Source organism: Ambystoma mexicanum, chromosome 9 (genome assembly GCF_040938575.1).
Source record: "Ambystoma mexicanum isolate Mex_15411 chromosome 9, UKY_AmexF1_1, whole genome shotgun sequence".
Classification (NCBI taxonomy): domain Eukaryota; kingdom Metazoa; phylum Chordata; class Amphibia; order Caudata; family Ambystomatidae; genus Ambystoma; species Ambystoma mexicanum.
Genome location: NC_090931.1, coordinates 1,008,542,232 through 1,008,569,927, shown reverse-complemented (window position 1 = coordinate 1,008,569,927; position 27,696 = coordinate 1,008,542,232). Strand labels below are relative to the sequence as shown.

General features: G+C 40.8%; 1 protein-coding gene across 2 annotated transcripts in view; it reads right to left on the bottom strand.

Annotated features, from left to right (window-relative positions):
- The window catches only part of STK39 (serine/threonine kinase 39), a 2,038,823-nt gene that overhangs the window by 692,844 nt on the left and 1,318,283 nt on the right, over positions 1–27,696 (bottom strand). For both annotated transcript variants that reach the window (XM_069616263.1, XM_069616262.1), the window contains one exon: positions 8,168–8,206. In XM_069616263.1, coding sequence (XP_069472364.1) covers positions 8,168–8,206 — 39 coding nt within the window. The remainder of the gene's footprint in view (positions 1–8,167; positions 8,207–27,696) is intronic.

The following is a 27,696-nucleotide window of genomic DNA, read 5'->3' as shown; positions in this document are numbered from 1 at the left end:
TCCAACGGTGAACGTTGGTACAGTGTAGCATTACTAACCGCCATTTTTCCAGTAGAACTTCCAACGACCCTCCACATGTTTTTGAGCTCCACCAAAGATGGTTGCTGATTGACTTGGACCACTGTGAAATACCTTGCATTTCTTTTTTTTTACCTGCAGCCGACATTTTTTTATTGATTGTTTTTGCAAGATGCCAAACGTCAAATTGGTGATTTATATTTTTGTACTCTTCTCTCATTGTCTTGGCAATTGAAACGTGTCTGTCCGTGGCTATCAGGTCGATCACCATTTCCCGCGATTGTAGTTCTTGCAATGATGCTACAAAGCCAACTTTCTCCATGGCCACTGAGGATGTACTTTGTGACACCTGCACGACCACCGAACTCACAATTTTCTTACTTTCCATGTCCTGAAAGTGGTAGGTGCAGTACTTGGCTGAAAATCCTGGGCTGTCGCACTGTCCATCACCGGCTAGCCTGAACCGTTTGCCCGCGAATGTACTATCAATAGACATTTTTTCCATTCTCCAAGCTTCGCTAATGGCTGGAAATAGATAATCGGTTTGGTATTTGTAGAACTGAGTTTTAGCAATGAAATGGATTCCCACAAACTGAAAGAAAGACTCTAACTTTTTAAAACTTGAACCACTAAAAAGTGCAGCCGCTGCACAAAGTAGATTGCCTGCTGGCAGTTGTCCCAGCATGGGTTGTGCAGACCATGAGAAAGGATGATATTTTGTACAGGTGGCATGTATTTTAAGGTTAGTGCCTCGAATTGCACGAGTCACATTAATCAATGGCTCCCCACATACTTCCCCACCTACCGAATGCCCACATTTCAACCGAATAATAATATCAATCAAACAACTATCGAATACAATGAATTTGGCCTCTTTCCTTATACTGTCACTCTGCATCCCAGCTGGTTCGGCCTGTAACGTTGAGGACATGTCACTCACATGAAAGGTAGAATCTCTGATATCGTCTTCCGCTATGATCAGTGATATTGATGGTGTTTCGTTGTAGTCCACTTCATTCTCTTCCATTGCAACATCTGTTCCTTCTCCGGCGATGGGTGAATAAGACAATTTCTTCAACTTTCTCGCGGTCTTAGTTTTTGCGGGTGTGGATTCTGTGAATTGATCTCCGACTGCATCCGAACTACCAGGAGGACATTCACTATCAATGGCTGGTGGTGGTATAGCTCCGTTGTCAATCACTTCATATTCTTCCCATTGGCACGATGCATCTCCAGTCTCAAGTCCCTGCCAAAAGGTTTGACAAGCAACATCTCTCGTTCGCTTCACTGTCTGTGTAGATCTAGTTCGTACACCCACTCGCAACTAGAGGACAGATTGGAAAAGGGATGTTCAGTTTAAACACAACTTAACAGTATTGAACTATTAACAGTGAAAAACAACATAATATAGTGACCAGGACACTAACCTTCTTTTGCTTTCTTTTCTTTGAAACTTTCTTGCCTCGAACTTCAACATCAGGACGCTGTTGCTCCGACTCGTGTGTGCATGTCTCCACTTCCTCTTGCGCTGCAACGACTATATTTTCATGATAAGCACATCCATCACGCACTGACGCTCCATCGACTCCCTGAAACATAGAACTTTCATTAGTATGTATAATAATATCGAAAACACAAAATGTACTTGGGGACCAATACCCACGTACATCTCAATAGCAAAACACGAATGAACGCTTTGTGTAGAACATTCAAACGACAATTATTCACGCATTGTTGATCTAGTTAGATGGAACTGTCAAGATCCATACCTCGGGCTCCTCATAGACTTCCATTGACGATATTATTGAAGATGATGCTTCAGTAACTCCCTGAAACACAGTAATTGCATTAGTATGGTTTTCTATTTTGATAAAAAGAACAGAAACTTTGTGCAGGCGTCAACGGCTCATCTAAATAGACCTGCACAAATGATCAGTTGTCTAAAATAAATAATGGATATCTAAATATGATTCGATTTGCTCGATCGTTGGAAGTGTCACCACCCAGAGATCTGCATCAACTACTAGGGGTGATGTTCTTGTAGAAGAAGCTCCATCATCTCCCTGAAACATAGTACTTGCGTTAATAAAGAAGGAAGTATAGCGGATGTAATCACGTCATATGATTTCGCTTGATCGAACTGTCAGTATCCATACCTCGAAATGCATAAGAACATCAAGGGACGATGTAACTGCGGTGCACACTTCTGCAAGCTGTTGCGCCGACCCGTAACTGCATGCTCCCCCTTCTACTTGGACTAATGCTCCATCGACTCCCTGAAACGTAGGACTTTCATTAGTAATGAACACAATATTGAAAAAAGAAGACACATAGGAGGGCGACGACAGAAGGACATATCAATGGCTAAAAACAAAAGAAACATTGTGTGTAATAATCACGCTACAAGAATGCAAGATCTGATGATCTCCATCGATGCAACTGTCCGGAAACGTACCTCGAGCATCTGAGTGACATCAACGGTAGTCGTCAATACGTTGGACTCCTCAGCATCTCCCTGAAAGACAGTACTTGGATTATTTTGGATAACAATAATTATAACTGAAAAGAAAGACTAGAGGACGAGTACAAGGGTGTACCATTAGGTAAAATAATTACACGATAAATTAAAACTATTGATTTACATGCCTAAAACAAGTCAGTGGCAGAATAGCCAAGTAAGATTACCCGATAGGCGCTTGAAGTGGCTGATGACTGCAATAACGACACGGATGGAGAATCTTCCGCCTTCATGTTGAGTGGATACATAAATGGGGAAATTATTGTTAGCTAATGCTACACACTACCGCAAGGCCGAGAGATGAATACGTAAACTTGACTCACCAGTGGAGGGATGTGGACGAATAGAGTGGGAATAGCGGTTGAGAGCAATTTTCGCCTCGCTCGCGGTGTGTTCTTCTTTATTAGCAATGATGTGGAGTACATGTCAGAGGTAAAGTGCCTGCTGCAGATGCGGTATCGATCACCCCTCTTGTCCGCAAAGACTTCTAGGACTCTACTTTCAAGCTCAGACGGTGGATATCCGCAATATCGGACCCATTCTCTTATCTGATCTATTGTCTTAGGGAAAACATGCATTATAGTACCTTCAGATTTATTATGGGTCTTCGAAGGGCAACCGCCAAAGGAACAGGCAGGCATTGTGGAAAGTTCTGAAAAGTAAAGATCAACAATTCTCTATGAATACCAATGTGTTAAAAAATTAAATGACACATAAAAGGTTCAATGCAAGGTTCGTTTTGGTTCTTGGAACTATACACGTTATTCACATGCGGATAAGTATTTGAATAACTTTAAAAAAATAGAAAGATAATTTGACTAAACTCAGAACATGTGACTAGTTCCTTGCATGTACTGTCTTGAACGAAAAGAAATTGGACGCAAAATGATTATGGTACATGGCCTTACCTTGACGAACAAACAGTTAGATGCAGGGATCAGAGTAGTTTCTTGTCGTAGAACAGGGAGCAGTTCACAGGTTGCAAACTGACGAGTTTCCTCGAAGTGGTCACGGAAGTTCACAGAGACGAAGAGCAGATAACCAGCACCTTCACGGGTTGACTAGCAAAGCGCAAAGAAGTTCTCATTAGAAATATGAAGTGGGTTATAAAGAATTCGAAACAGGGGTGTGTTTGTGAATGAATGACGTGTATATGTCGTGGCATTATGCGGTTTGAAGGGGGCCGTCCAGCGTGAGGGGGGATGCTTGGCAGGAGACACGGGGTCTGGAGGTAGACATGGGAACAACAACCCATGCTCTATAGACCACTTTGAAGTGTACATGGTCTTTGGCACCTCTTGGCCTTTATCGCTCCCTGACAGCTCCACTTGCCAGCACAAGTACCCCGGTGCGAACTGCCTTTGATAGGGCGGGGGGGTGGATTGGGGCGGTGGTCGTGCAGACAAGACACAGGAAGACTCGTGAATGGAGACACACTTATGTGGATTGCAGGGGGCCGTCCAGCGTGAGGGGGGATGCTTGGCAGGAGACACGGGGTCTGGAGGTAGACATGGGAACAACAACCCATGCTCTATAGACCACTTTGAAGTGTACATGGTCTTTGGCACCTCTTGGCCTTTATCGCTCCCTGACAGCTCCACTTGGCAGCGCAAGTACCCCGGTGCGAACTGCCTTTGATAGGGCGGGGGGGTGTGGATTAGGGCGCTGGTCGTGCAGACAAGACTCGTTTGCCGCAGGGCCTCACCAAGGAGAGGCCATCTAACTGCATGTAAGAGGCAGGCTGAAGGATCTAGTACATGGAAGGCAGGGGGGTGAGTTTATAAATACCTCAGCCTCCCAGGAGAATATATGGGTGCAGTTCACCCTGGAGACCCTGGATGCCTAGGCAGTTAGTCAGCAGCAGGCTGGCCTGTGGTGGCAAGGCGGCACGGGCCAGAGGGGGTCATCTCTGTACCCGGTGCCCAAAAGGATGATTTATTATGATCAACCATATTGATTATTTACCTATAACCATGTTTTGTATCAATAAAATCCAACGGCCTTCCTTTTATTGCCAACGCTTGAACAAAGTGGAGACACACTAGATTCATTTAAAAAATCAAAACAACCATTGTTAAAATATATGTTGGGTTTTATTTTAGATCTTAATTTCAATTGAACATAAATAATAAACATTACACATTGTAAAGTTCCGGTTGCAGCACATCCAGGGAAAATCCGCGGTATTGTCCACTGTCGCTGGGGAAATGTTGTCTAATGGCAAGTACCGCACAGGCAGGTATTACTCTCCGAACGCGGTGTCCGAGCCTCCCGTGAAGCCACCAAGTGAAGCAACGATAGGCCACCAGCCTGTACCACCTGTGAAAATGAAAGATGCAAACTGTATTAAAATGACAAAACTTTCTTATCACTGTCGATTCAGGTAAAAAATGTCATTCTGCTTTGAAAAAAATTCTATCTAGAAAATGCACAATATGGAACCAATTTACATGCATTCGAACGATATGTAGATGTCATTTTATATGTGGGAGACGACCATGACATAGTAGTGGCATCACTGACATCACAACCAGAGTATACTTACTCGTTACTCGGATTACGCGGACGAACAGTGCCGCGAAGTTCGTGCATAAGCACCATCATCATCCTCAACACGGTCCGTGAGAGGCAGGCTTCCCTGAACTCTGGCAGCTCGGTGATGCATTGCGGACTTGGCTCGCCTTCCGAAATGTAGGCCAAGCACCCGGAATTTTCACGGCAGCAGCAGTTCTCCTCCTCAGTTGGCATTAGCTCGCACCGATTGCACGTGCACCAGGTGGCGATGCCGTCCATGCGACATGGTCCAGGCTCTTCATCCGTTGACTGGTCCTCCCAACTGCCGTCCGAATCCCCATCGTTTTCGCGTGCTTGCCTTTCCAGTAGTTCCTCCTCGGTGTACTCGGGCTCGTACATATACGGCATTATTGTAGCCATTGTGTGGTAAAGAAAGTAAAATAATTTACAGAGATGGTACAGGTGTTCACAAGGCCTAGAAGCGGCGAAGGTAGCTGACCAGAGCACAGAAACGAGTCACAGAATACTCAAAGTAACACAGAGAGAGTAATGGAATCGAAAATCTGCTGCTGTGTGTTGTGAAACGGTGTGTTTATACTTATTGAGGAAAGAGGCGTCCTGCCATTTCCATGGCGACACGTCATTAGCTGAGGCGCAGCGATTGTTGACACGAAACGTGCTTTGGCGTTGGGAAATGGGCGGTACGCGTCTGCTGATGTCAGGCTCAGGGGCGGGGGATTTGATTTAGTGCCGCAAAAGCAGGTGAGCCAGGGCGATGGGGGGAAATGATAGGATTATCAGAAAATGGCGGCTGATTTCGAGTGCGTTAATGGACGAAAAGTCGGGTAAGGTCCATAGGAAAGTTTTCTACGATCTACCGATTTATGCTTAATACACATGGCCGAACCGTAGGGACAATAAAAAAAAGTCCCGGAACTATCCTTTAAGCTATAAAAGAGCTCTTAATAGAATATTCCAAGTACTCTGAACTGTTAACAAAGTCTTTTGCTGGTAACAGAGATTACCAGAGATCAGAGATCACCATATAAAAAATGTGCACCCAAACAATTGTCCTAATGATGACCTCTGATTAGTCGGTGACACACACATCATGCAACCCATCCAAATACACAATGAAATACAGGGCCAACATCATATGGGCATTGTTCAACTGCTTCTGGAATAATCTTAATCCCTATCTGAGAGCCTACAACAGCCTTTCATGTTTGAAGAAGTCCTGAAAATCACTCTCTGCAAGGATGACTTTGGCACTAAGCTTTCCTCAGCTGGGGGCCACCACATCCCTGCAAGAAGAGAATAGGTACTGCTAAATGTACATACATCCCGGAAGAAGACGTCCTTTGAGGACTAGGACTGGAGACCACTGACCATACCAGCTGTTCTACATCACCTCTCCAAGATACATTCAGTGCTCCAAATGAGCAACTATCAACACAAACACTTGAATAAACACATTTACGATGAGTGGAGGGCTTCCCATGGGAAATGCAGAAAGTCTCCATCCTCATTACTGAATCCATTATATCATGTTATGGAAGTCATATTTGTTTTATTTTAATGTGCAACAACGCATGTATGAGTATTAAGTATATCATATATGGGACTGGATGAGCCAAAGGCCCATGTTCACAGAACTACTGACTTTCTGAGACCCCATTATCTGCAGAACCCTTCTAAACATGATGTGTCTGGCTCAGGCACAAAGGATCACATTTTCCACATGATAGAAGTTTTGCACTGCTATTGTAGTTCAACAGCGGAAGTCTACTCTTTTTCAGGTTCTGGCTGTAGATTTTGACACACTGTTTCCATCCTATGGCGGAAGAGTTGATGTCTTCCCGACACAGAGAAATGATTCATCAACTCATCTTCCTCTTCCTCTCTCACCATGCTACATCCAACACTCTTTTCCTAAATTCCTCACTGGTAGAGCCCTTTGATATTCTAGCTCCAACTCTCTGCAGATCAGACGTTTTTCCAAGCAGAGAGTGGGGGTAGATCTCTCTATTCCGCAGGAGCCTCCCTCTGGAATCGCCTCGCTGGCCCTCTCAGGCTCAGATCTCCTTAAGTTCCAGAAGCTTCTCAAGACCCTCCTGTTCTCTTCTTCCTTCCCTCTCCCCTTCCCCTGCTAATGTCCCCCTCTGCTGTATTTTTACAGGCTGTCTGGTTCCTTCTGAGTCATCCAGGGAACCAGACCCTCCTTGCCCAGTCTACCCCTCACATCGGTCTCCCCTAACCTCCCCATTCCTACACTTACCCTAACCGGGCTCTCTTCCCCGGTACTAGCCTGGGTGGTCTGTGCCCCTTCTTAGCCCGGTCCAAGCATTTAGAATGTGGAGCTAAATTCCCTGCATGCCCTACATTCCCCTGGCCCTCTTCCCTACCCTCCAACACACTCTCCAGCACTTGCACACTCTCCACTCCAACCTGCACTTCCCTTTACATATTAGCATCGCAGGCATGTTGAGGAGAGAGAGTTGATGAGGGTTTGGTTGTCTGCGCTGGGAGTGGCTAAACTGAGTGGGAAGGCTTTGCAGGGAAGAGTCGGGGTGAGAGGCAGGGAGAGGAGCAGTGTGCTGCTAGATTTTGTGGGACAGACGGGGCGGTGGGAGGAGTTATGAGAATGTGAGGGCTGTGTGTAAGATTGGTGGGTACGGTGCACATCATCGTTTTGGATGGGGAAGCACCTGCGTGGGTCCGCCCATGCATTCGATAATTTGAAAGAAAGAAAGGAAAGCATAATCGCATTCCGCTCTGACCTGCACTCCCCCCACCCTCCTTGCACTTCATGCTACTGCACTTGCACAATCCAAATGACACAAGGCCTAGTAGGACTGTTTTTGTTATGCTGCATCCCTGCCCCCCCCTTTTTGTCTAGTGGCGCCTTGAAAGACCATTTGCTGCAGAGGCACATCATAAATACCCAGTAAATATTTAAAAAACAAATAGTGTTTTGCTTCATTTGATGGCCGGACCCAGAGTGCACGTAAATCGAGGTATGCCATTTCAAAGCTGGTTAAGCTTTTTATATAGCTAGATTCATAATGTATTTTTATTGAAAGACTCAATGTGCGTGATACAATTAAAACTGCTTACCTCTACAGTGGTGTCATTGCCATCGACTACTCTTTGTCGCTGTAAAATAAGAAGCATTAATATTAGGGCACTGTTGCCATTCTATTCCTTCAATTCAACAATATGGCGTGTACATGTGAAATTGGTTTGGTTTTTGTGTTACATTAAGTCAGCCACCAATTTCAAATTTCGTAACCTTCATGTCCTTGGCTAACAATAAACATCACACATTGAGGTTACCAGAAAACAGTCTCAACGATATTCTGAAAGTCTATTTATATATGTTATTGCAATAACATTTGGCATGAATTCACACTGCTGCTCTGTTTGTACCCTGCATTCCAGACCAGCTGTCTAGTGGAGACTGACTGTGCACTCCTCCAAACAAGCCGCATAGGAGCTAATTTTATAAAAATTAGTAATGTGGCCGCAGAGAACCGTTACATTTGCTCTGCAATTTAGACGCCTCCCTGTACCCATATTTTCATAATTTGCTCGACGGGGTGCAAAAGTGCAGGGCCAAAGGTGAAATACACATGTGCACGACACCCTTTGCCCTGCACTTTGCATGAAAGGCAGAGCTTACTTTTAATGTTGAGCGCAACCTGCCTTGAATGGCAAGTGGCGCTCTTGATTACAATTAAACCATGTCCAACATGCAAGCATGTCAAGCAGGGTTTAATTTCATTTGGAAGCACTGCTTACCATGCGTGCAGTTTAAATAAATTAAATCCTGTCCAACATACGTGCATGTCAGGCAGGGTGTAATTGTAATTGTACTTGGGTTCTGCCTGCTATATGCTGGTGCAAAAAGCAGACAGACCCCATAGGGATCGTCAGCATTTTCTCTGGCATGGTAATCCAGGCCTGTGCAAATGCGGTAGCATTTTGTATGGAGAAGAGGAAGGAGATGGTAGAAATGCAAGTTGTGTTCCGCCCCACCTCTCCACCATACAAATTAATGGAAATGGGGGGTAATGTTAACAGAAGGCGGAAAAGCCTTATGCAAGGCTTTTACACCTTCCACAAACGTTAGCCCCCCATAGAACATGAGCACACTAGACCCTGCAAAACATGGTGTAGAATATAACTGGAAAAAAGAAATGTTTAATTCCATAAAACGTGCATTATCTAAACAGATATAGGGCCTCATTACGAGTTTGGAGGTAGCCATGGTGCTATTAGCGCCATGGCTGCCTCCAAACTTGGGTCCGGGTTCCTTGACTAAGGAATTATGGGGTCATTCCAACCTTGGAGAAACCGGTAATTCCTCATTCAAAAAACCCATCCCCATTTGAGCCCCCATAGGGCTCAATGGGAATGGGGAGGGAGCTAATAATGGGCCTGTTATTAATGGGCCTGTTATTAGCTCCCTGGTCCCCTTGCAGGAACTGCAAAGGACGTCTGGTCTGACCAGACGTTCTGAGCAGGTCCCGCAAGGGAACCTCGTAATAGGGTGGAATGGGTTTACTGGCACTGGCACCATTACCGGCGCTGTTAAACCCATTCCACTTACTTCGTAATAAGGCCCATAGTCTGTAGATATATCAATCACAATTGCCAACATATGTCATTTACAAACAGGAAGGTAAAGTCTAGGGTTGATTGAAACACGTTTAGTATGTGTGATTATTACTATGCCCTAAATCCCAAAACCAAACATCAAGGAGCTCAACATATATATAAACATATTATAGTGCTGCAGTCGTCGCACTGTAGTTGAGGTGAGTATCAAGTTCCATAGGAAACCAGAAAGTTGAATTGCTAATAACTTTTGATTTGCATGACAGATTTGGCTGATATGCAAACACACATTTTGTCATGAGCCCCTTCTCCCCAGATAGGACATTTTGGGAACAATTTGTTGAAAATGAAGAAGTTATTAAGAAAGCAAAAAAACAGTGTTTTGGCCTACTCCCATTCATTTTCCCATAGAGAAAAAGTCCACATTTCAAAAACCACTTGAGGAATTGGACCATGTGTGAAACAACTTGGGCACAAAGCGTTTACTCAATTTCTGAGAGGGGTCTGGGGTTATTTCATACAGTAATTGTTAAAATATTTGAGGGAGAATTGGGTACCCCCTTCTCCTAAGAATATAGATATATCTCCCATGATGCTTTGTAGCAGAGAGGCTGAGAGGCTTTTCAGAAATAAAAAATCTGCAATTTGTCCCCTAAACTCTTTTGCTAATACCTTTTAACTCACTGGATGGATTTGAAGACGTTTTCAGAACAAAACGTTTGCCAATGACCCCCTCCCCCCCAGATGACCCCCTACCCCACAGACTGCACATGTTGGGAACAAAACATTATAAAATGAAACAGTTATTAAGAAACCAAAACACCACAGTTTTCAGCCTCACCATATTTCCATAGAGAAAAAGTGCAGTTTTTGAACAGCCATAGCGTGAAAACCACTTTGCAAATTTGTATCAAATAAGAAACAATTTGGTCACAAAACATGGACTTAAATTTCTTGACTAGTTTAGGGTAAATATATAAAGCAGTTTTTAAACTATTCGACAGATAAGGGGGTTCCCCCTGCTCCTTAAAACCCTTAAATCGGTCTTGGTGCTTTGCAGCAGAGAGGCTGAGCAAGGCCAATAATCTTTGATTTGCTGGATGGATTTGGATGACAATTTCTAAACCAAAGGTTTGTCAAACCCCTCCCCCCTCAAACTGGGCATTTTGAAACCAATTTGTTAGAGAAAAAGTGCACTTTTTGAACAGCCAAATAAGAAACAATTTGGGCTCAAAGCATTGACTTAATTTCATTGACTGGTTTGGGGTAAATCCATCCAGTAGTTTTTAGGATTTTTGACAGAGACAGGGGGTGCCCTCCCTGTACCTTAAACCCTTCATATATATCATCCTTGGCGTGTATTCCTGAGTGCATTCACTAGTGCTGTTGCCTGGGTGGGCTGCAAGCTTTAGGGATGCCAAATTATTATCCGTATCATCCGTGTGAAGGAAAATAAAATCAGAAGTCTTAAATTGTAAACGCTTCAAACTCTGCCCACAACCTTGAGGAAGTTTGCATTTAGCATCCAGGCCACGCGCATTTGTATGTGCGCATTCCAGAGTGCATTCATGAGTGCTGTTGGCTGTGTGGGGTGCAAGCTGCAGGGATACAGAATCTTCAGGCGAACCATACATGTGAAGGAAAATAACATTGGATGTTATACTCATAGAACAAACTACTGCCTGGGAATTATAAAGGATTAAAGACTATTGACCTACGTTAAATTGTACTCTAATCCTATGTTATGTCTATTGTTTTATACGTCATTTGTAAATGCTTCAGACTCCATCCACAACCTCGAGCAAGGTTGTATTTAACACCTGGGACACACGCATTCAGCCATGTGCATTCTGTAGTGCTGTTGGCTGTTCACTTGCTCGGGAGCTAAGGGCGAGAGGGGAGAAGGTTTCAAGATTTGTCAGTGTGTTATAATAACTGCATTTAATTTGTGGTTGAGGGTGCACTTAACCGGAAGGGTCTTATGGAAATCCTATTAAGTAGTCTACAGTTTTGATATTTGATTCCTGTACAGTAAAGTGGGCAAATTCAGCATGAAGGGGAGAGAAAGAAAAATGGCCCTTAGAAAGTACTCCCTTATTGGCACGCAGGTGTTTACGTAAAGGCGCAACAGTCTAACTCACCCTCTTACCCTGCCGTTGCGAGTTTCGCCAGGCCTGGAGTTTGGCAATGGAGGGTCGGAAGATTCTAACGATTTAAACGATGCATTGACTGGGGCACAGGAAACCACTGACCCCTCAAAATCCCTATTTCAAGAGGAAGTTGATGCTCTGGCTATAGCAGCCTTTAATCAACTTCTAGGAGAGGATAAAGGACACCATATTGGAGGAAAGGCCCTTCTTCATTATTTACTTTACTTTACTTTAATGACTAATATAGCACAGCCACTGACCCAGAGGCTTAAGGGCGCTGAAAAAATAGGATGCAGACAAACATACAACCTAGTGCTGTGAGAAGAGAGATGTCAAAGGTGATAGTCAGTCACTGAAAGGAATCTCCTTAGTTAAACAGAAGGGTCTTCAGTCCCTTCCTGAAAACCGTGAAGGAGGTATCTTCTCTTAAACTAAAAGGTAATCCATTCCATAATGCGGATGCAGCAATGCAGAAAGCTCTGTTTTCACCTGTGTCAACCTGCATGCAGGATTTATTTATTGAAAGCAATCGTTGGATCTTAGATTGTGTTTAATGGCTTTTAGTACTATTCATCTTTGAGATATGATGGCGCTGAGCTTTTCAGGCATTTATGCGTAATCACCATAAGCCAAAAACAAATTCTCTCCTTGATAGGGAGCTAGTGTAGATCCCTTCTTGCATCCAAAATATGGTCCCTTTTATTACGGTCCACAATGACTCTAACTGCATTATTTAGCACCACCTGTAGTCTATTGATCTCACATTTAGGTAGACCAATCAATAGACTGCTGGAGTGATCAATTCTCAATCCCATTAAAGCATGTGCTAGGCTTTCCCGACTTGCCTTAGAGAGAAAGGGCCGACCATGGGACAGAAGTATAATATAATATGTGACTGAGGCAACCAGATGGCGAACCTGAGCTTTCATGTTCAGGTTGCAATCAAGGTAAACCCCAAGCATTTTAACCTTCTATGTTAGATATGCCTCCTATCTTCTCTACGGGTGTAATAACTATGCTCGCACTGTTTGAAGATCCCTACTTGGAGAAATCCAACTGAGGTCTGTCTGTGAAGCCTTCCTTCAAGATCTAATTGTGGCAATGGACAACCTACAGAATTGTGTGTATAATGAATTAAAAATGCATGCTTTCCATTTAAGAGAGATCTCTGCATCCATAAACTTACTGGTCACAGCTAAGGAGAAAGAGATTTGTACTGATCCCTCCACTGCCCTACCTGGCGTCGACTTACCAACTTTGCCTGAGGTGACAGAGTTAGCTATTGTGAGCGCTATATTGCCTGTAAAAGGAGTAGTAGACCCTAGCCCAAACAAAACTAAAAAACATTTATTAAAAAGCAAACCTGAAACCATTGCCTGAGTTAAGGGTTTCCAACAATACTTCCCGCAAATATCTTTGTTGTTTGGCCTGAGACAAGTTGGTGGATTTTCAGACAATTAGAGATGTGTCTATAACCCATAGAGCCAAAGACGTAAGCATAGATCCCAAGTGAGACGAGGGAATTGTGGAGGTTGAGGATGAAGGTCAGATTTTCTGAGAGACCTTAGCATGAGGTGTGTGTAATAAATGATGATGGCAATCTTTCGGACACATATGTGGAGTCCAGCACAAAGGAGGCTGACACACTGAAACAAAACCAATTCCAGAAAGATCCGAAAAAGGAGAACATTGTAGAAGATCCCACTCTAAACGACATATTCAAGGGCAAAACCTCCAAACAGACGTTGAATATTAAAAAACACTTGCTTAAAGGTCATGGTATACAAAGGGACAAGCAGAAGGGTGGGGAGTGTGGGACCCTATGGGACCCCACATTTGTGACAATAAATAACTCATCTAAAGATATTTTGCCAAGCTCACTCCCTGTAAAGATACTATGGAAGATAATAATATGCCTCTGAGTATTTCAAAAGATGAGCTAAGCGAGTTAGTGAGGAATATCATTACCAACTATTATCTGGGTTATGGGGAGATGGCGGGGGAGAGGAGAGCCCCTTTGGTAGAGGAAGCCTTAAATGAGCCCACGAGCGCTAATCAAAAGCAGGAAGAGCACTATCCTACTAAAACAGATAGGGTAAATGAAGTGCCTTTTTCTGACGTGAATGAATTAGCAAAATGGGAAGAGAATGTGCCATGTGGTAGATCCTTGAGAAACATTGTAGGTAAAGACCTGCATACCATACCATTTGAGGGGGGTTCGGGCCCACCGCTAGTAGGATGATTGTTCCTGATCATTCAAGTTCTACACAAGGGGTGTCCAGGGACTCTGTTATGTCAGAATCAAGAACTGAAATTACTGGGGAGAGAGGAGTTGATTTGGATAACCTGCGAGAACCTATATTTCCTCAAGACAATAGTTTGATTTTAAGATTCATGTTGGAATGTAGCGTTCCCCCTCCCTAAATCGCTCTAGAATTCTAAGCCTGTTTAATAAGATCCCAGGCCTCAGATTAATCTCTTCGAAAGACATAAAACTTGTAGATGTTATACATCCAACACAATACCATTTCATAAGGCTGGTTATACCATCAAAGCTTGTCTAGAACTTATACGAGAAACAGAAAACCTGCAAAAATGTGGCTATGTTTTATATACATTCATGCCAGCAGTTCCAAATGTTTTGTGTCATTCAGAACATGAAAGGAACCTAGCTCAAACTAGAATGGAAACTCATGAAACTGAGTCTCCAACTGAAATAAAAACAATAATAACAATAAAGATTAAATCGATTGGAGGTGGCTGGCTTTAACTTTGAAGGTCTCTATCTTACAAATAAAAGACATTAACCAGCACCTTTAGCTCGGGGGTCAGTCCAAAATTTATATCATGGAATGTTCAGGGACTCTTGTGGTTACACACTATCCAAAAACTATGTGGATACATACGTAACTTTTCTATATTTTTTCAGCAAGAAACTTGACATGTCGGTTTACCGACTATTGATGGTTATGAATTAACCTGTATGCCTGCTGTGCAAGGGACGATAGGGATGGCAGGGGGTGGACTATTAGTTGTTATATGAAATAGACTGGGTTTCCTTAAACTTGATGTATGGAATATATCCAGATGTGTTCTTGTTGTATCTTTAGAGAGTAACTATATAAGAAATATAGTCTGCTCATAAATATTTATTGGACGCCGAAGGATTTTCTCAAAGATGCATTGGGCTTACTAGGTGGAAAAGTTTAAGAGTGGTTATGCACCCACAATCCATAGACTGATAATGAAGTTTAGTTCATCTAGAGCCGGTGGTCTGAATAAACTAACAAATGTTCTCTTTAAACAAAATGCAGATCAAGGTACTTTATGTGCTACATAAAGACATCATTCAGTTGAGGGAAACACTGGAAAGCTGGAAGACCTCTTACATGATTCCAATTTATGAAAAGCGTATTAGAACCAATCTGGTTATTTAAAGGCTGATAGCAATGATGGACGCTGAGTCATAGATCTTTTTGTCAATACTGCTAGAGCATATTGAAGTTTAGTGTGTGGCAAATAAGATCTTGGATTTTCACCAGATAGGATTTAGGAGTTCTATGGGGACGGATTGCAGTGGCTTGCTAATGCACAGTTTGCAGGAGCAGGCATGGCAATCCAATATAAATTTGCTCTGCGTAGCATCCGTGGACCTCTCTATGGCCTTTGATAGTGTGGACAGAGGTAACTTATGGCAAAAATTAGATAAACTAGTGATCCCAGGAGGCCTCCTAAATATGTTGGTCTATTTGCATACTGACTCACGGATCTGGATGATGATTGATTCTGAAGGATGACTGGCAAGGCTAATAATAAACTCTAATGGTCTGAGTCAATTTTGCATAATCCAACTTTCTATAATTTATATGTGGCTGATGTCGGCGGGACTCTCGAGGAAGCATCTTGTGTTCCACCTAAGATCGGTGGTTTAGAATGGCATGGATTTCATATGCTGAGAATTTAGTTCTATTTGATCTCACCCCAGTGGGCTTGCAGAGAGATCAGTGACTTCAAACAATTTATGTCTCATAACAACTTAAAAATCAATCCAGCAAAACTTGTTATTCTCAAACTATGTTAATCTAAGTCCTATAAAAATAAATGTGTTTGGGATCTAGATGGTACGAAAAGCTGGAAACAAAATCCAACAGGATGTATCTGGGTTACCCTATAAAAGCTAATCCATTGAAGGGTTTCTACAGAAACTATCTGAGGGACAAGGCTAGTAAACTCACAATTCAACTGCGATACATTGACAGGAGACATGGAGAGTTCTCTATGATACCCACCATTAGATTGTATCTTGCTAAGATCATTCCGAAATGTGTTATGGACTGGAGTTCTTTTCTAGCTGGTGTAAGGAAGGCATGGTATCAAAGTAAGCCAAATACAAGTGACCACAGTTCAAGGGTGCTTATTGAACTTAATCAAGGGTGTGATGAACGCCTATCGAAACCTAAATCTAAAGTTTGGAGCGAGCTATGACCATAAAAAAATAATAAAGCAGTCCTAGTGGGGTCTCGTCAAAATAAAAGGACCTATACTAAAAAACATATTGCTAATCCTTACTGCTAATTAGCAAATAGTGTGGGGAAATGTTCATGAAAAAGAAAGAAGTGGTCACAAAATTATTAGTCAGGAGGTTCAGGCTGTTGGCCTCCCTTCCCCATGTTTTCAGCATGGGACAAGGTTGTTCACTCGAGCATAGCACACTCTCTGGCTTCTTCGGCATGAGGAAACAGTTTCATTACCAACATCAGGACCTTCTGTGCCCAAGTCTCTTAAGTTATCAAAGTCTCTTGATTTAGAGGGCCTGATGTACAAATCTTCAAGTCAGTGATTCTCTCTTGACCTTGGATCCCCGTCAGCCAGGCTCAGATCCCTTTTCTACCACAATCTTTAGTTTTGATCCCCCTCTTCTGGGCTCAGATATTTTTCTTGCTTATCGAATATCTTTTCTTGGGTGACTCACGGTATACCCCGGATCCCCCTCAGCTGGGCTCAGATCTTCTTCTCTGATGCTAATACAATATCTTTTCTCAGGTGACTCACGGCTCACTCCAGATCTCCCTCAGCTGAACTCACATCCCTTTCACACAGTCTCCCTCAGCTGGGCTCGGACCGATTACAGTTTGTATTAGCTATCGAAGACTTTCGAATGTGCACATGGTTTGGCATGACCCATTGCAGGACCACTTCGATTTCACAGTTCACAATTTTACACTCTCAGTTGGATACCTAACAGGGACCTTCAAATGAGCACCCACGTGATGCCGGAACACTCTGAATATGGCATCTACCTTGGTTTCAAAAGTTCAGTCACTGCTTGGATATTCAATTATATGCAAGTTGCTCAACACAAACGCCTTTCACTCTGTTCTTTGCAGATTTCTTCATACAATGTTGCTGCTTGAAACATTGGTTCTAACACAGACCAGTCTGCTATCAGTCTCCCTGACTCATCGGCTGTGCTGACTTTACTGGATCGGCTTTGTTGTAGAAGCCAAGGACAGCACTGCAGCGGCAATCACTCCTCCCCACATCGGCTATCGAAGCAGGAGAGCCCCGGGTACCTTCGACACACAATGAGCCTTTCTTCAACTTTAATTCCCCGTCTTATGTTTTGTATTCTTGAAGTCATGTGAAAGTAGTTTTCTTCATCTGAAAAGACCAAGGACAATTCCCTCCTTGCAACCCTTTCTAATCTTGCCATCTTTCTCCTCGTATTAAAGTGCCATTCAGAAATGCTGCTTAATTGTGTGGTTTGCCTTGCTCAGAGTGTGCTTTTGTGCTCCGCCTTTTATCCATGTGGGAAGTGTGATGGAAGTCAGGTGTGTGTAATTATCAGTAATTGCCTGACTCTTGTGTTGGGACTGTCAGGTATAAGGCTCTGGTGTTAGTCCGCTTTCTCTCACAGTGAGCTGTCCATGAAAAAGTGTTCATGTTGGGAAAGGGGGGTTGAGTTCCTAGGTATCCTACCTGGTAGGATGGGGAAAAGGTGTTATTGGGAAGGGGATACTGCGCCTCACCCTCCGGTGACCCACTTGCACTCCCCAAGGACACCTCATCCAGGTGATCCTCCCACACTGGTCCACCCCCAGGAACTGGATCCAAAAGTGATGGCTGTGTCCTGGCCAACTGGATGACTGATCCCCGGTGACTAGCGGGTGAGTCTCACACTGGATAATCGGGGAAATTGACCTTTATGAGGCCCTAGTTTGGAGGTCTGTTCTATACTACATTCCAAAAAGTGTTACCTATGCTGTGATACAATTCCAATTGGGATTATTCTCAATCTGGAGCATAATTTAATGGAAAAGACTTAACGTGACTCATAAATTTTACACAAATGGGGACAATTCATCGTATGGCCTGTTGAGTAGTAATCTTATAACAGGAAAAATAAATAAGGGCTTCATTTATGAGTTGAATGAGGATACCCTAGATGTATTTCACTCAGCAGGAGTCTCTCCAGAACTACTCTTGATGAGGCCCCCAAAGGTTACGAAAATCTTACAATTAAGAGACTGGGGCAATACTGTGAACGCTATCTTAGGCACAAGGTTGTATGTTCTTGTGGTGTTGCACCACAAAGAACCAGGAGTAATGATGACATGTTTGAGACATTTTCCCAGCAGACAGATAAAGAACAGTTGTATGTGTTTTGAATGTATTGTTCTACCCACCAATGAAATATTAAACATTAGAAGTATAGAAAGCAAATCTAGTTGTAGATATTGCACAAAAGTTTATTTAGTGGAAATGTTGTTTCATCTCTTGCTTTGTTGTCATGAATTAAGAACATCCAGAATTGAATACTTTAGTAAATTTGTAACAAACAAGAATTGCATATCTTTAGACCTTTTATGGATAAATATCAGGCATGGCAGCTCAGTGATATTAATTCTGAAACTTTTGAGGTTTTTAAAATGTGTGTGCAAAGTTTGCTAATGAAATATAGTAATCTAATATTAATGGATTTCTATTTTTTGAATGGTATGAAGTGTATTTGTGTTTCTTGTATTTTGTATTAATGTTTACACATATACAGATATGTGGTACATTTTAATTGTATAAATCAACAGTATTTATCATATGTATTTCTCTACCCAATGAAATATAGTAAGCTAATATTAATGGATTTCTACTTTTTCAAATTGGAATGAAGTGCATTTGTGATTCTTGTATTTTGTATTAATGTTTACACATATACAGATATGTGGTACATTTTAATTGTATAAATCAACAGTATTTTTCATATGTATTTTAAGTAACTATATTAATAACTATATCAAAGTTTAGTACATTAATGTACATATGTTGTATTTACACAATGTAATTTGTTTTTGGTCATATTAACTTGCTAGAATTGAATGTTTTACATGTTGTAAACATGAACATGTACAAAACATACTTGAGTGTATTTTATAGTTATATATTGTTGATATATTTAATATATGTTAATATATGTAGTATTCAATTTTATATTGAAGATCATTTTAACTATGCACTATTATAAGTTAGTATGTAAAATACATAAATGTGTTTTTAAGAGAATTAAAATGCATTTTCTGTGGCAGGATTTATAATTATGTAAAGAAATGTTATTTTAATTTGGAAATATACAATTATTTTACTCCAATACATGTATGAATAGTATACATTTCTTTAAATTGAATACATTAATTATTATTAAAAATCAACAACCTACATTTATGAATAGGCAACAAACTACACATTTAAAATTGCAAATCATTATTTTACATGTATGCTATAGTGTAAAAACCCTGTTTTTTTATAAATATTTACTTTTTAAATGTATGCTTTAATTGATGATACTTACATTTTTGCAGACAAGTAGCAGCATTTGTTTCTCCTACAGCAATTATTGTTTCACATTTTAAGCAGCCTAAAAAAGAATAAGCATACTCTGGATCAATGCTTGCTAAATTTGGAGGTGACACAGAATCACCAACTTGATATGTTATGGGAACTTTAGAAGGTACAGCTTCATACCCTTTTTCTACTGTTACAGTTTCTGTATGTTTTCCTGTAGTATTGTGTTTATTAGTTGTACTAGCAACAATGGAACTGTTTTTATTGAAGTTTGTTTGGCTGTTTTATTTTTATAAACATTTGAATAAAACATACGCTGTAGGGGAACAGATGAACAGCGTTTTACTTGGGGTATTCGCAAGGGCTGCAATGTGCCGGGTCAGGGAAAAAACGCTGAATAAGTAAAGATCCGATAGCATGGGTACCATCTTGAAAAGAACTAGAACAGGAATAGACAGTCTAAGAATGCATGATGGAATATCATGGGCTGTAACGCCATCATTTCAACAGTGACCACGATGCTGTAACAATATGTGCTAACATTCGTGGATTTCCTAAATTATATTTTTGAGGGTATATTTTTCATTTTGCTTTGTAGATGGTGCAATTAATGTGAGTAACATTTTGCACATCATCTGGTTCAGTGTCAAACCCAAGATTTGCATTTGCCTAATGGAATTGTTCTAGATGTAGTTATATTTTTTGATGTTGCTTTTTCATTTTGCTAGTAACAGCACTTGAAATGCTTTAACTCCTGGAAATAGTAGGGACATTATATTGTGATATTTATTTAATTGTTGAACTGTCTGATGTATACGTTAAATAAGTACCAGTAGTTGAAATGCTACAATGCAGTCCTTTTGGCTGAATTGATGTATTTTACATTGTTGAAAGGGTACTAGTAGGAGTAGGTAATACATATGTTTGTGCAGCTTCTATAATGACAGTATGTACTTTTAATATAGTACTAGTAGTAGTGATAGGGAAAGTATCTGTGTTCTTTTTTGGGATTGTGGACTTTGCACTGCTGGAATAGTAGTATCTTTAGTATTAAATGGTGTGATGTTTCTTTTGTTTTATTTGGTGTAACAGCACTTTGAACTATTGAAGTGGTGCTAGAACTGGTAACAGGACAACAAAATAGGCAATGCAGGTTTGAATGTGTATTTCAATAGGAGAACATTGTATTGCAGAAATACATAGTTGACTTTAGGTGTTTCGCATGGTGAATGTAATTGATGAGGTGTGGTACAGGAAGCCTCAGTGGTAACATTGGGAGTATTGAAAAGTACAATACTATTTTCAATTGTTTGATTTAAATGTTGTGAAGGACTTGTGGATACTGAAGGAAAGACAACCGATGCAATAAATATTGTTTCCATAGAAAAATGTATCTTTGACTGCTTCTTCTGTGACATTACCAATAGTTGCTATAGTTGTAATGACGTCAGGGGGAATGTTTATTGCAACTTACTGTTGGCTAGTGATATCTTTGCTTTTACATTCCCTTTTTTGTTCCTATGTGGAAGAATTGTTTTTTCTTTCACCACATTCTTTTTATGTTTGTATTTTCCAGCTGAAATTAAGTAACTAATGCCAATTTGTTTATTAAAGGACCTGTTTTTTATTTGTAATGGATGTTTGCATTTTAATGTTTAAAATACATTTGTGTTTTTTGAGAAACATAAATTGTGTTTTACTTTTGTTATAATTGTTATTATTAAATGTGCTGCAATAGAACACAGTTGCATTTTAAATGTACTGGACAAAAGACAATTTGGTTTTACTTTTGTTAACTTTGCTACTTTTACTTCAAAGTATTTATTTGTATTTTTAATACATGATACTTATAAGATTTAGAATTATGTTTATGTTCTTTTTTCAATATTTGGTGGAATTGTGTTGTTGTCTGCTCTTAATGTCCAGGTTTTGCCTATAAAGAAAAGGGGAAATGGTGTTATAATAATACAATACGGGTGTGTTAATGACAGTGTAATAAAAGTAACAAAAGTAACATTAGCACATGTATTAATTAGTGTAAAATAAGCAATGTTCAAAGTGAAAAAATCATTGTGACATATCACAAGATTTTGAATGAATTACTTTAAAAACTGCACATTATGTTGAATGTGGGTAGATTTTGTTAATTGTACATTGATGATGTTTTACATACCCACGTGTTGAAGTTGTTGCTAGACATTTTACAATTTTAACACACGTTCAAAGGAAATTAGACAATATACAAGTGTAATATTATTTATATACGCTAATGATGTTATATGCACTGTTTAGCCTATATGCCTGTTAAAGCTGCAAAGTGTATCACATGTATGCAGTACTACCAACATTACATTAAGCATACATGAGTAATTATTTAAGGTATATTATTTTAAGTAACATCATGTATACATGAATATATACTTATGATATGAAGCGTATGGTGTACAAGCTGTGCATTATGTATAATGCAATTTATAATGTATAGCATAGACACTTTGTAAGAAGGAACTTGGGGTTGGTCACCCTAGGTTACCTGGGGGCAAGCAGGCATGGACTCCCTGCTCACTGTGCTTAGGGGGGCTCAGCTTCACTCAGCTTCACCTCACTGATGACGCCCAACAAGGCTGAAACACATGTATGGGGTTGCTGTTGGTACTCTTGTTCAGAGAGGAATTGCAATAGCATTTCGGTGCTGGACTGCCCATGTGGGCGGGACAAAGACTGATATGCAAATGGATATTTCCCATCTGTGAAAGGTACAGTGAGCAAAAAGCAGATGGCTGTGAACTCTCAATGTGATTAACAACCACTAAACAGGTTATCATGCCTTGTTCTTCCGAGAGAGGGGCACCTGCTACCTTTGTTGAATTCTTTGAAGGAACTTGGGTTTGGTCACCCTAGGTTACCTGGGGACAACCAGACATGGACTCACTGCTCACTGTGCTTAGAGAAGCTCAGCTTCACCTCACTGATGATGCCTAACAAGGCTGAAACATGTGTATGGGGTTGCTGTTGGTACTTTTGTTCAGAGAGGAATTGCCATAGCATTTTGGTGCTGACCTGCCCATGTGGGCGGGTCAAAGACTTATATGCAAATGGATATTTCACATCTGTGAAAGGTAAATTGAGCAAAAAGCAGATGGCTGCAAACTCTCAATGTGGTTAACAACCACTGAACAGGTTATCATGCCTTGTTCTTCCGAGAGAGGGGTGCCTGCTACCTTTGTTGAATTCTTTGAAGGAACTTGGGGTTGGTCACCCTAGGTTACCTGGGGGTAACCAGACGTGGACTCCCTGCTCACTGTGCTTAGAGAGGCTCAGCTTCACCTCACTGATGATGCCCAACAAGGCTGAAACATGTGTATGGGGTTGCTGTTGGTACTCTTTTTCAGCGAGGAATTGCCATAGCATTTTGGTGCTGGACTGCCCATGTGGGCGGGACAAAGACTGACATGCAAATAGTTATTTCCCATCTGTGAACGGTACAGTGAGCAAAAAGCAGATGGCTGCAAACTCTCAATGTGGTTAACAACCACTGAACAGGTTATCATGGCTTGTTCTTCCAAGAAAGGGGCGCCTGCTATCTTTGTTGAACACTTTGTAAGAACCTTTGTTAAATAGAAAACTGTGTACTGTTTACTGTACACACCGGTAGGCTATAGTTGTAAAGACATTTCACACTACTATATATTTTTATACAGTGTTATGAATAGTACGCCTGTGCTTACATTGGTATTTATTTGAATCTAGCATTATAAACATAACTGAATTTAGCATACACTCTTGTTAAATCTTTGGAGCCTATGAAGCCTATTAACTCGCTGGTGATTATAAAAAATGCAGTTTGGTCTATACACCTGTTGAAGGTGTGAAGCATATGACATGTATGCAGTGCTACCAACATTGCATTAAGCGCACATGAGTAATTATTTAAGGTTGTTAATTTGAAATGACATTATGCACACATGAATGCCCTTTTGATATGAAGCGTATAGTTCACAAGCTGTACATTGAGTATTATGCTATTTCTACTGTTTAACGTACACATTTGTACATTATAATTATGATGACATGTGTTAATATAAAATGTATTTTTACTGTACACAACCATTATGTATACTTAAATATGGTTAAATATGGTTATGATGTTAAGTGTATAGTTTATAAACTGTACATGTTGTAGTATGCTATTCTTACTGTTTAGAGTACACACATATACATTATTATTTTAAGGGCACTTGTTAAGTATAAAATGTCATACTGTTTACTGTACACACTGCCATGTTATAAGTACATTATAAGTGAAAGGACAGTTGATACTACTCCATATATTTGTATTAGCATTTTGTATATAGTGTTATGAATTGTACGCTCGTGCCTACATTCTTTATTTTTGTATCTTGCAATTCAAACAAAACTGAATTTAGCGTACACACTTGTTGAAGCTATGCAGGGTATTAAGCATATTAAGTCATAGAGAAAATGAATAGTACGCTACTGTCTAAAGTTATATTTAGAGTTTATATTTGTTATTATATTTCATTATTAAATAAGTAACTAAACATGTAGTTTTTATTGTCTACAGTGTTCACTTTTAAAATTGTAGCTGCAGGCTCTGGTAAATGACAATTTTATAAAAATTACTTGGCTAACCTGGCTCCTTTGTATGCTCTAAAAGAGTGGTTGTTGGTGGCATTTTAAAATTGTCTGCAATAAAATTGTAATATATTATTTTTTGGAAGTATGAATTTTGAAATTTACAAGTTTAACATTAATACAATTAGTGGTTATCGTTATTAAAAATGTATATATGTTTGTGAAGGGTCCTTACTTTGCAGCTGCACTGGTCACTGTTTTACATTGAAGTGTTTAATATTGTTAATAGGCGTGGTTGTACAATTTCTGTATTTGGGTGTGGTGCACAGTAAAAGCAATGCTTGTGTTTGTTGTAAAATACGTTCTGCAGGGTGTTTCTGTATGGTGATTGGTTAATCTGCATTATGCATGTGTAGTTGGTAAATATTTGCATGTGTTGCTTCAGAATGAAAAGCTGTTTTTTGGCAAAGAAGTTCACATTGCTGTTTTTTCTAAATGGAACACCAGTAAGTGTATAAGCAACGGTGGTGTATGTATTATGTGTACCTTTTAATTTTTTAATGTATATTAAGTTGTGAAAGTTTTGTAAGAAAACATTATGAATCCACAATATAAGTGTGTCTCGCATTACACATGCTTGCATATTTGTAGTGTTTTTATTGATATGCTTATGTATTTAAATAAAACATGAAGTAATACTCTCATCATACAGTGGAGAATTAAAATACAATGAGAAAACAAAAGGTTAATATACATTCTCCTAAATGTGCATATCCATGAAGAGGAGGACAGGCCAAGTAGGAGGTTTCACCATTACTCATCCTGTAACAGTAGCCATAATGCTGCTCCAAAAAGCTGTTCAGCCCAAAGTCAGAGGACACTGAAGGGGAAGGTGGTGAGCAGGTTACTCTCCTGCCTTCTCTTGATTCGTGGTACCTGTGATGAGCATCATCTGAAATCTATTGCAAGGATAGCGGGGATGTCAGCACTAAGCCTGGATTAACCTTTCCGAATCACCTGAATATTGAGTGGTTCCTTAAGGATCTACCTCAAGCACACTTTTTGAAAAGTTTGTCTGAAGTTAGTCCAGATGTTCTAAAGGAGCACATGTGGCTGAAGCTCCCATTTGGGCAGCTTTTGGAGGGACATGAGTTCATTGTTGAAGGCAGGCTTGGGATATTTATAGATGTTTTGCTATATTTACAGTGTTGTAAAAATAAGGGTAGGGAGAGGTAGTGAAAGAATATGGGTAGAGGGGGATTTAGGGTTGTATTGCTTACACACCAGTGTGGGGTGCTGAATTGCCATCACCAGAGAGTTGGAGAGACAGGTGACACACCAGTCAGTGTCCTTCTTTTAAATTGAGCCCCTGTGATCCAAGCCATCAGGTGACATCAGGGAGAAGGAGCAGGAGGTTCTGGAGCACCTGAGGGCAGTTTGTGGAACGACCACTGTGCCCTGATTCTGCTGAGATGGATTCTGAGAGATTTAGGGAGGGGATGGCACACCAGTAAGTGCCCATCTCTTGAGGTGAGTTGTCAAGACATGTGCCATTGGGTGCTACCTTGGAGGAGGCGCAGGAGGAGCCAGGAAACCCTAATGGTAGATTATAGGGGAGTCATGCTCAGCTGTCTTTGCTGTGACACTGAAACAGAGATTTGGGTGACACACCAGTCAGTATCTGTCTTTTGAAGTGAAAGCTTCAGACATGTTCCATTGGGTGACACCTAAGAGGAAGAGTGGGTGGTTCTGATAATATCTGAGGGAAGCTTGTCAGAGATTCACTCTTACCTCATATTGCAGCGTGGGAGGAGCAGAGATGAACAATAGTGGTATGTGACACACCAGTCAGAGTCCACCTTTTGAAGCATCTGCATGAAAGCCTCCCTCCCCTGACTCTGTGCTTGTATCTGATTCCTAAGGTATCTCCTAATGCGTCTGCCTCCCCCACTGCCTTGTTGCTTCATCAGTGCTCTGTGGTGTGGGTATGCGAACCGGCACCCGCAAACAGAATGAGGATCGCCGTCCTCATCAATCATAAGGGAATCCATCTCCTCCTATGAAGGGGGATACAGTTCCTCCTCATATCCCCACCTGCAGTCTTCTTCCGCTTCCACCCCAAGCAGTGCAATTGGTGAACCTTTCCAACTGTGACAAAGGCAGGGAACAATAAATGTGTGAACCAGAGAACCCAAAAGTGTGTGTGAGCCAGCGCAACCCTAAGTACCCTTACAAGTGGAAAAAGGAAGAAAAAACAATCTTACAATCACAACATACACAACTACAACTAAGTAAAATCTACAATTACAGTTACATTCCATAAACAAAATATCACAATGCAATAAAACAGTGCATGGCAAACACACAGAGTGTATTGTTTGTGGTTTGAGGTAACAAATAAGTGTGAACCCATTTTTTGTTGTTACAAGTTCTATAAAATAGGAAAGGTACAAGAAGAGAAGACAAGAGTTGTTTTTATAAAGGAAACTAACGCAAGACAATAACACACTAAACAGCCCCTTGGACAAAGGGAACCCGAGAAATGGATTAAAAACACACTGCACAGCAAGACACTACATAGAGGGTCAGCAATATACAGTACACACTCCTCCAATCTGCTCAAAAGGATTCTCAAATATCTCTAAAACCCTAGCAAAACCCACGAAACAACAGGAAATGATCATGTACTAAAAGGGAGGAGGGGCATATCTTTAAGAAGATTTGAGGCCTTTGATTGGTTGCATCCAATAACGTGTCTTGTTCTCACATTTAAATCACCATGTTTTGCTTCTCAGAAAGGGCACGGCAGGAGCACAAAGCACAATGCTCAATTGAGGGAAGCATCCTTCTGCACACAGTCCTGAAAGAGAATTCTACATGCCCAAGACATATGTTTGCTGGGATGGAAATTTAACTAGGCTGTTTGACAAAATGTTCTTTGCTGGATAATGTATGGAACATGTGTAATAATGTGTATCTAGATGTTCACAATCCTATAAGCAAGAATTGTACTATAAACATCTGCTTGCCTATGTTAAACATGTCGACTTTGGTTTAGGATGGTCTCAAAATTGGGATGTTTTTTCTTTTTAGTGATATGTTGTTCAATCCTAAGAATGAAACACTAACAAAGAATCGTGTGTCTTTGCATATGAGAGGCTGTATTTTCTGCATCCCTGGCATGCCTAAAACCCTCCACAGGCTCCCTGAGGAGCAAAGCAAACATGTGTATGTACTGTGCAGGATTTAAAAAGATGGTTGACAGATCAGCACTACCTATCTCACCAAAGAATTGACGACATCCTTTCTATCAAGGAACCTGTGATCCATTGGCATCAAATTCCTCAGTTTACCTAGGCTCTAGCCCACTCAGACAGGTGTTATAGGATTTGGTGCAGCATTTCCAAAATAATGGAACATCATAAACATGCTTTCAGGCTCCAA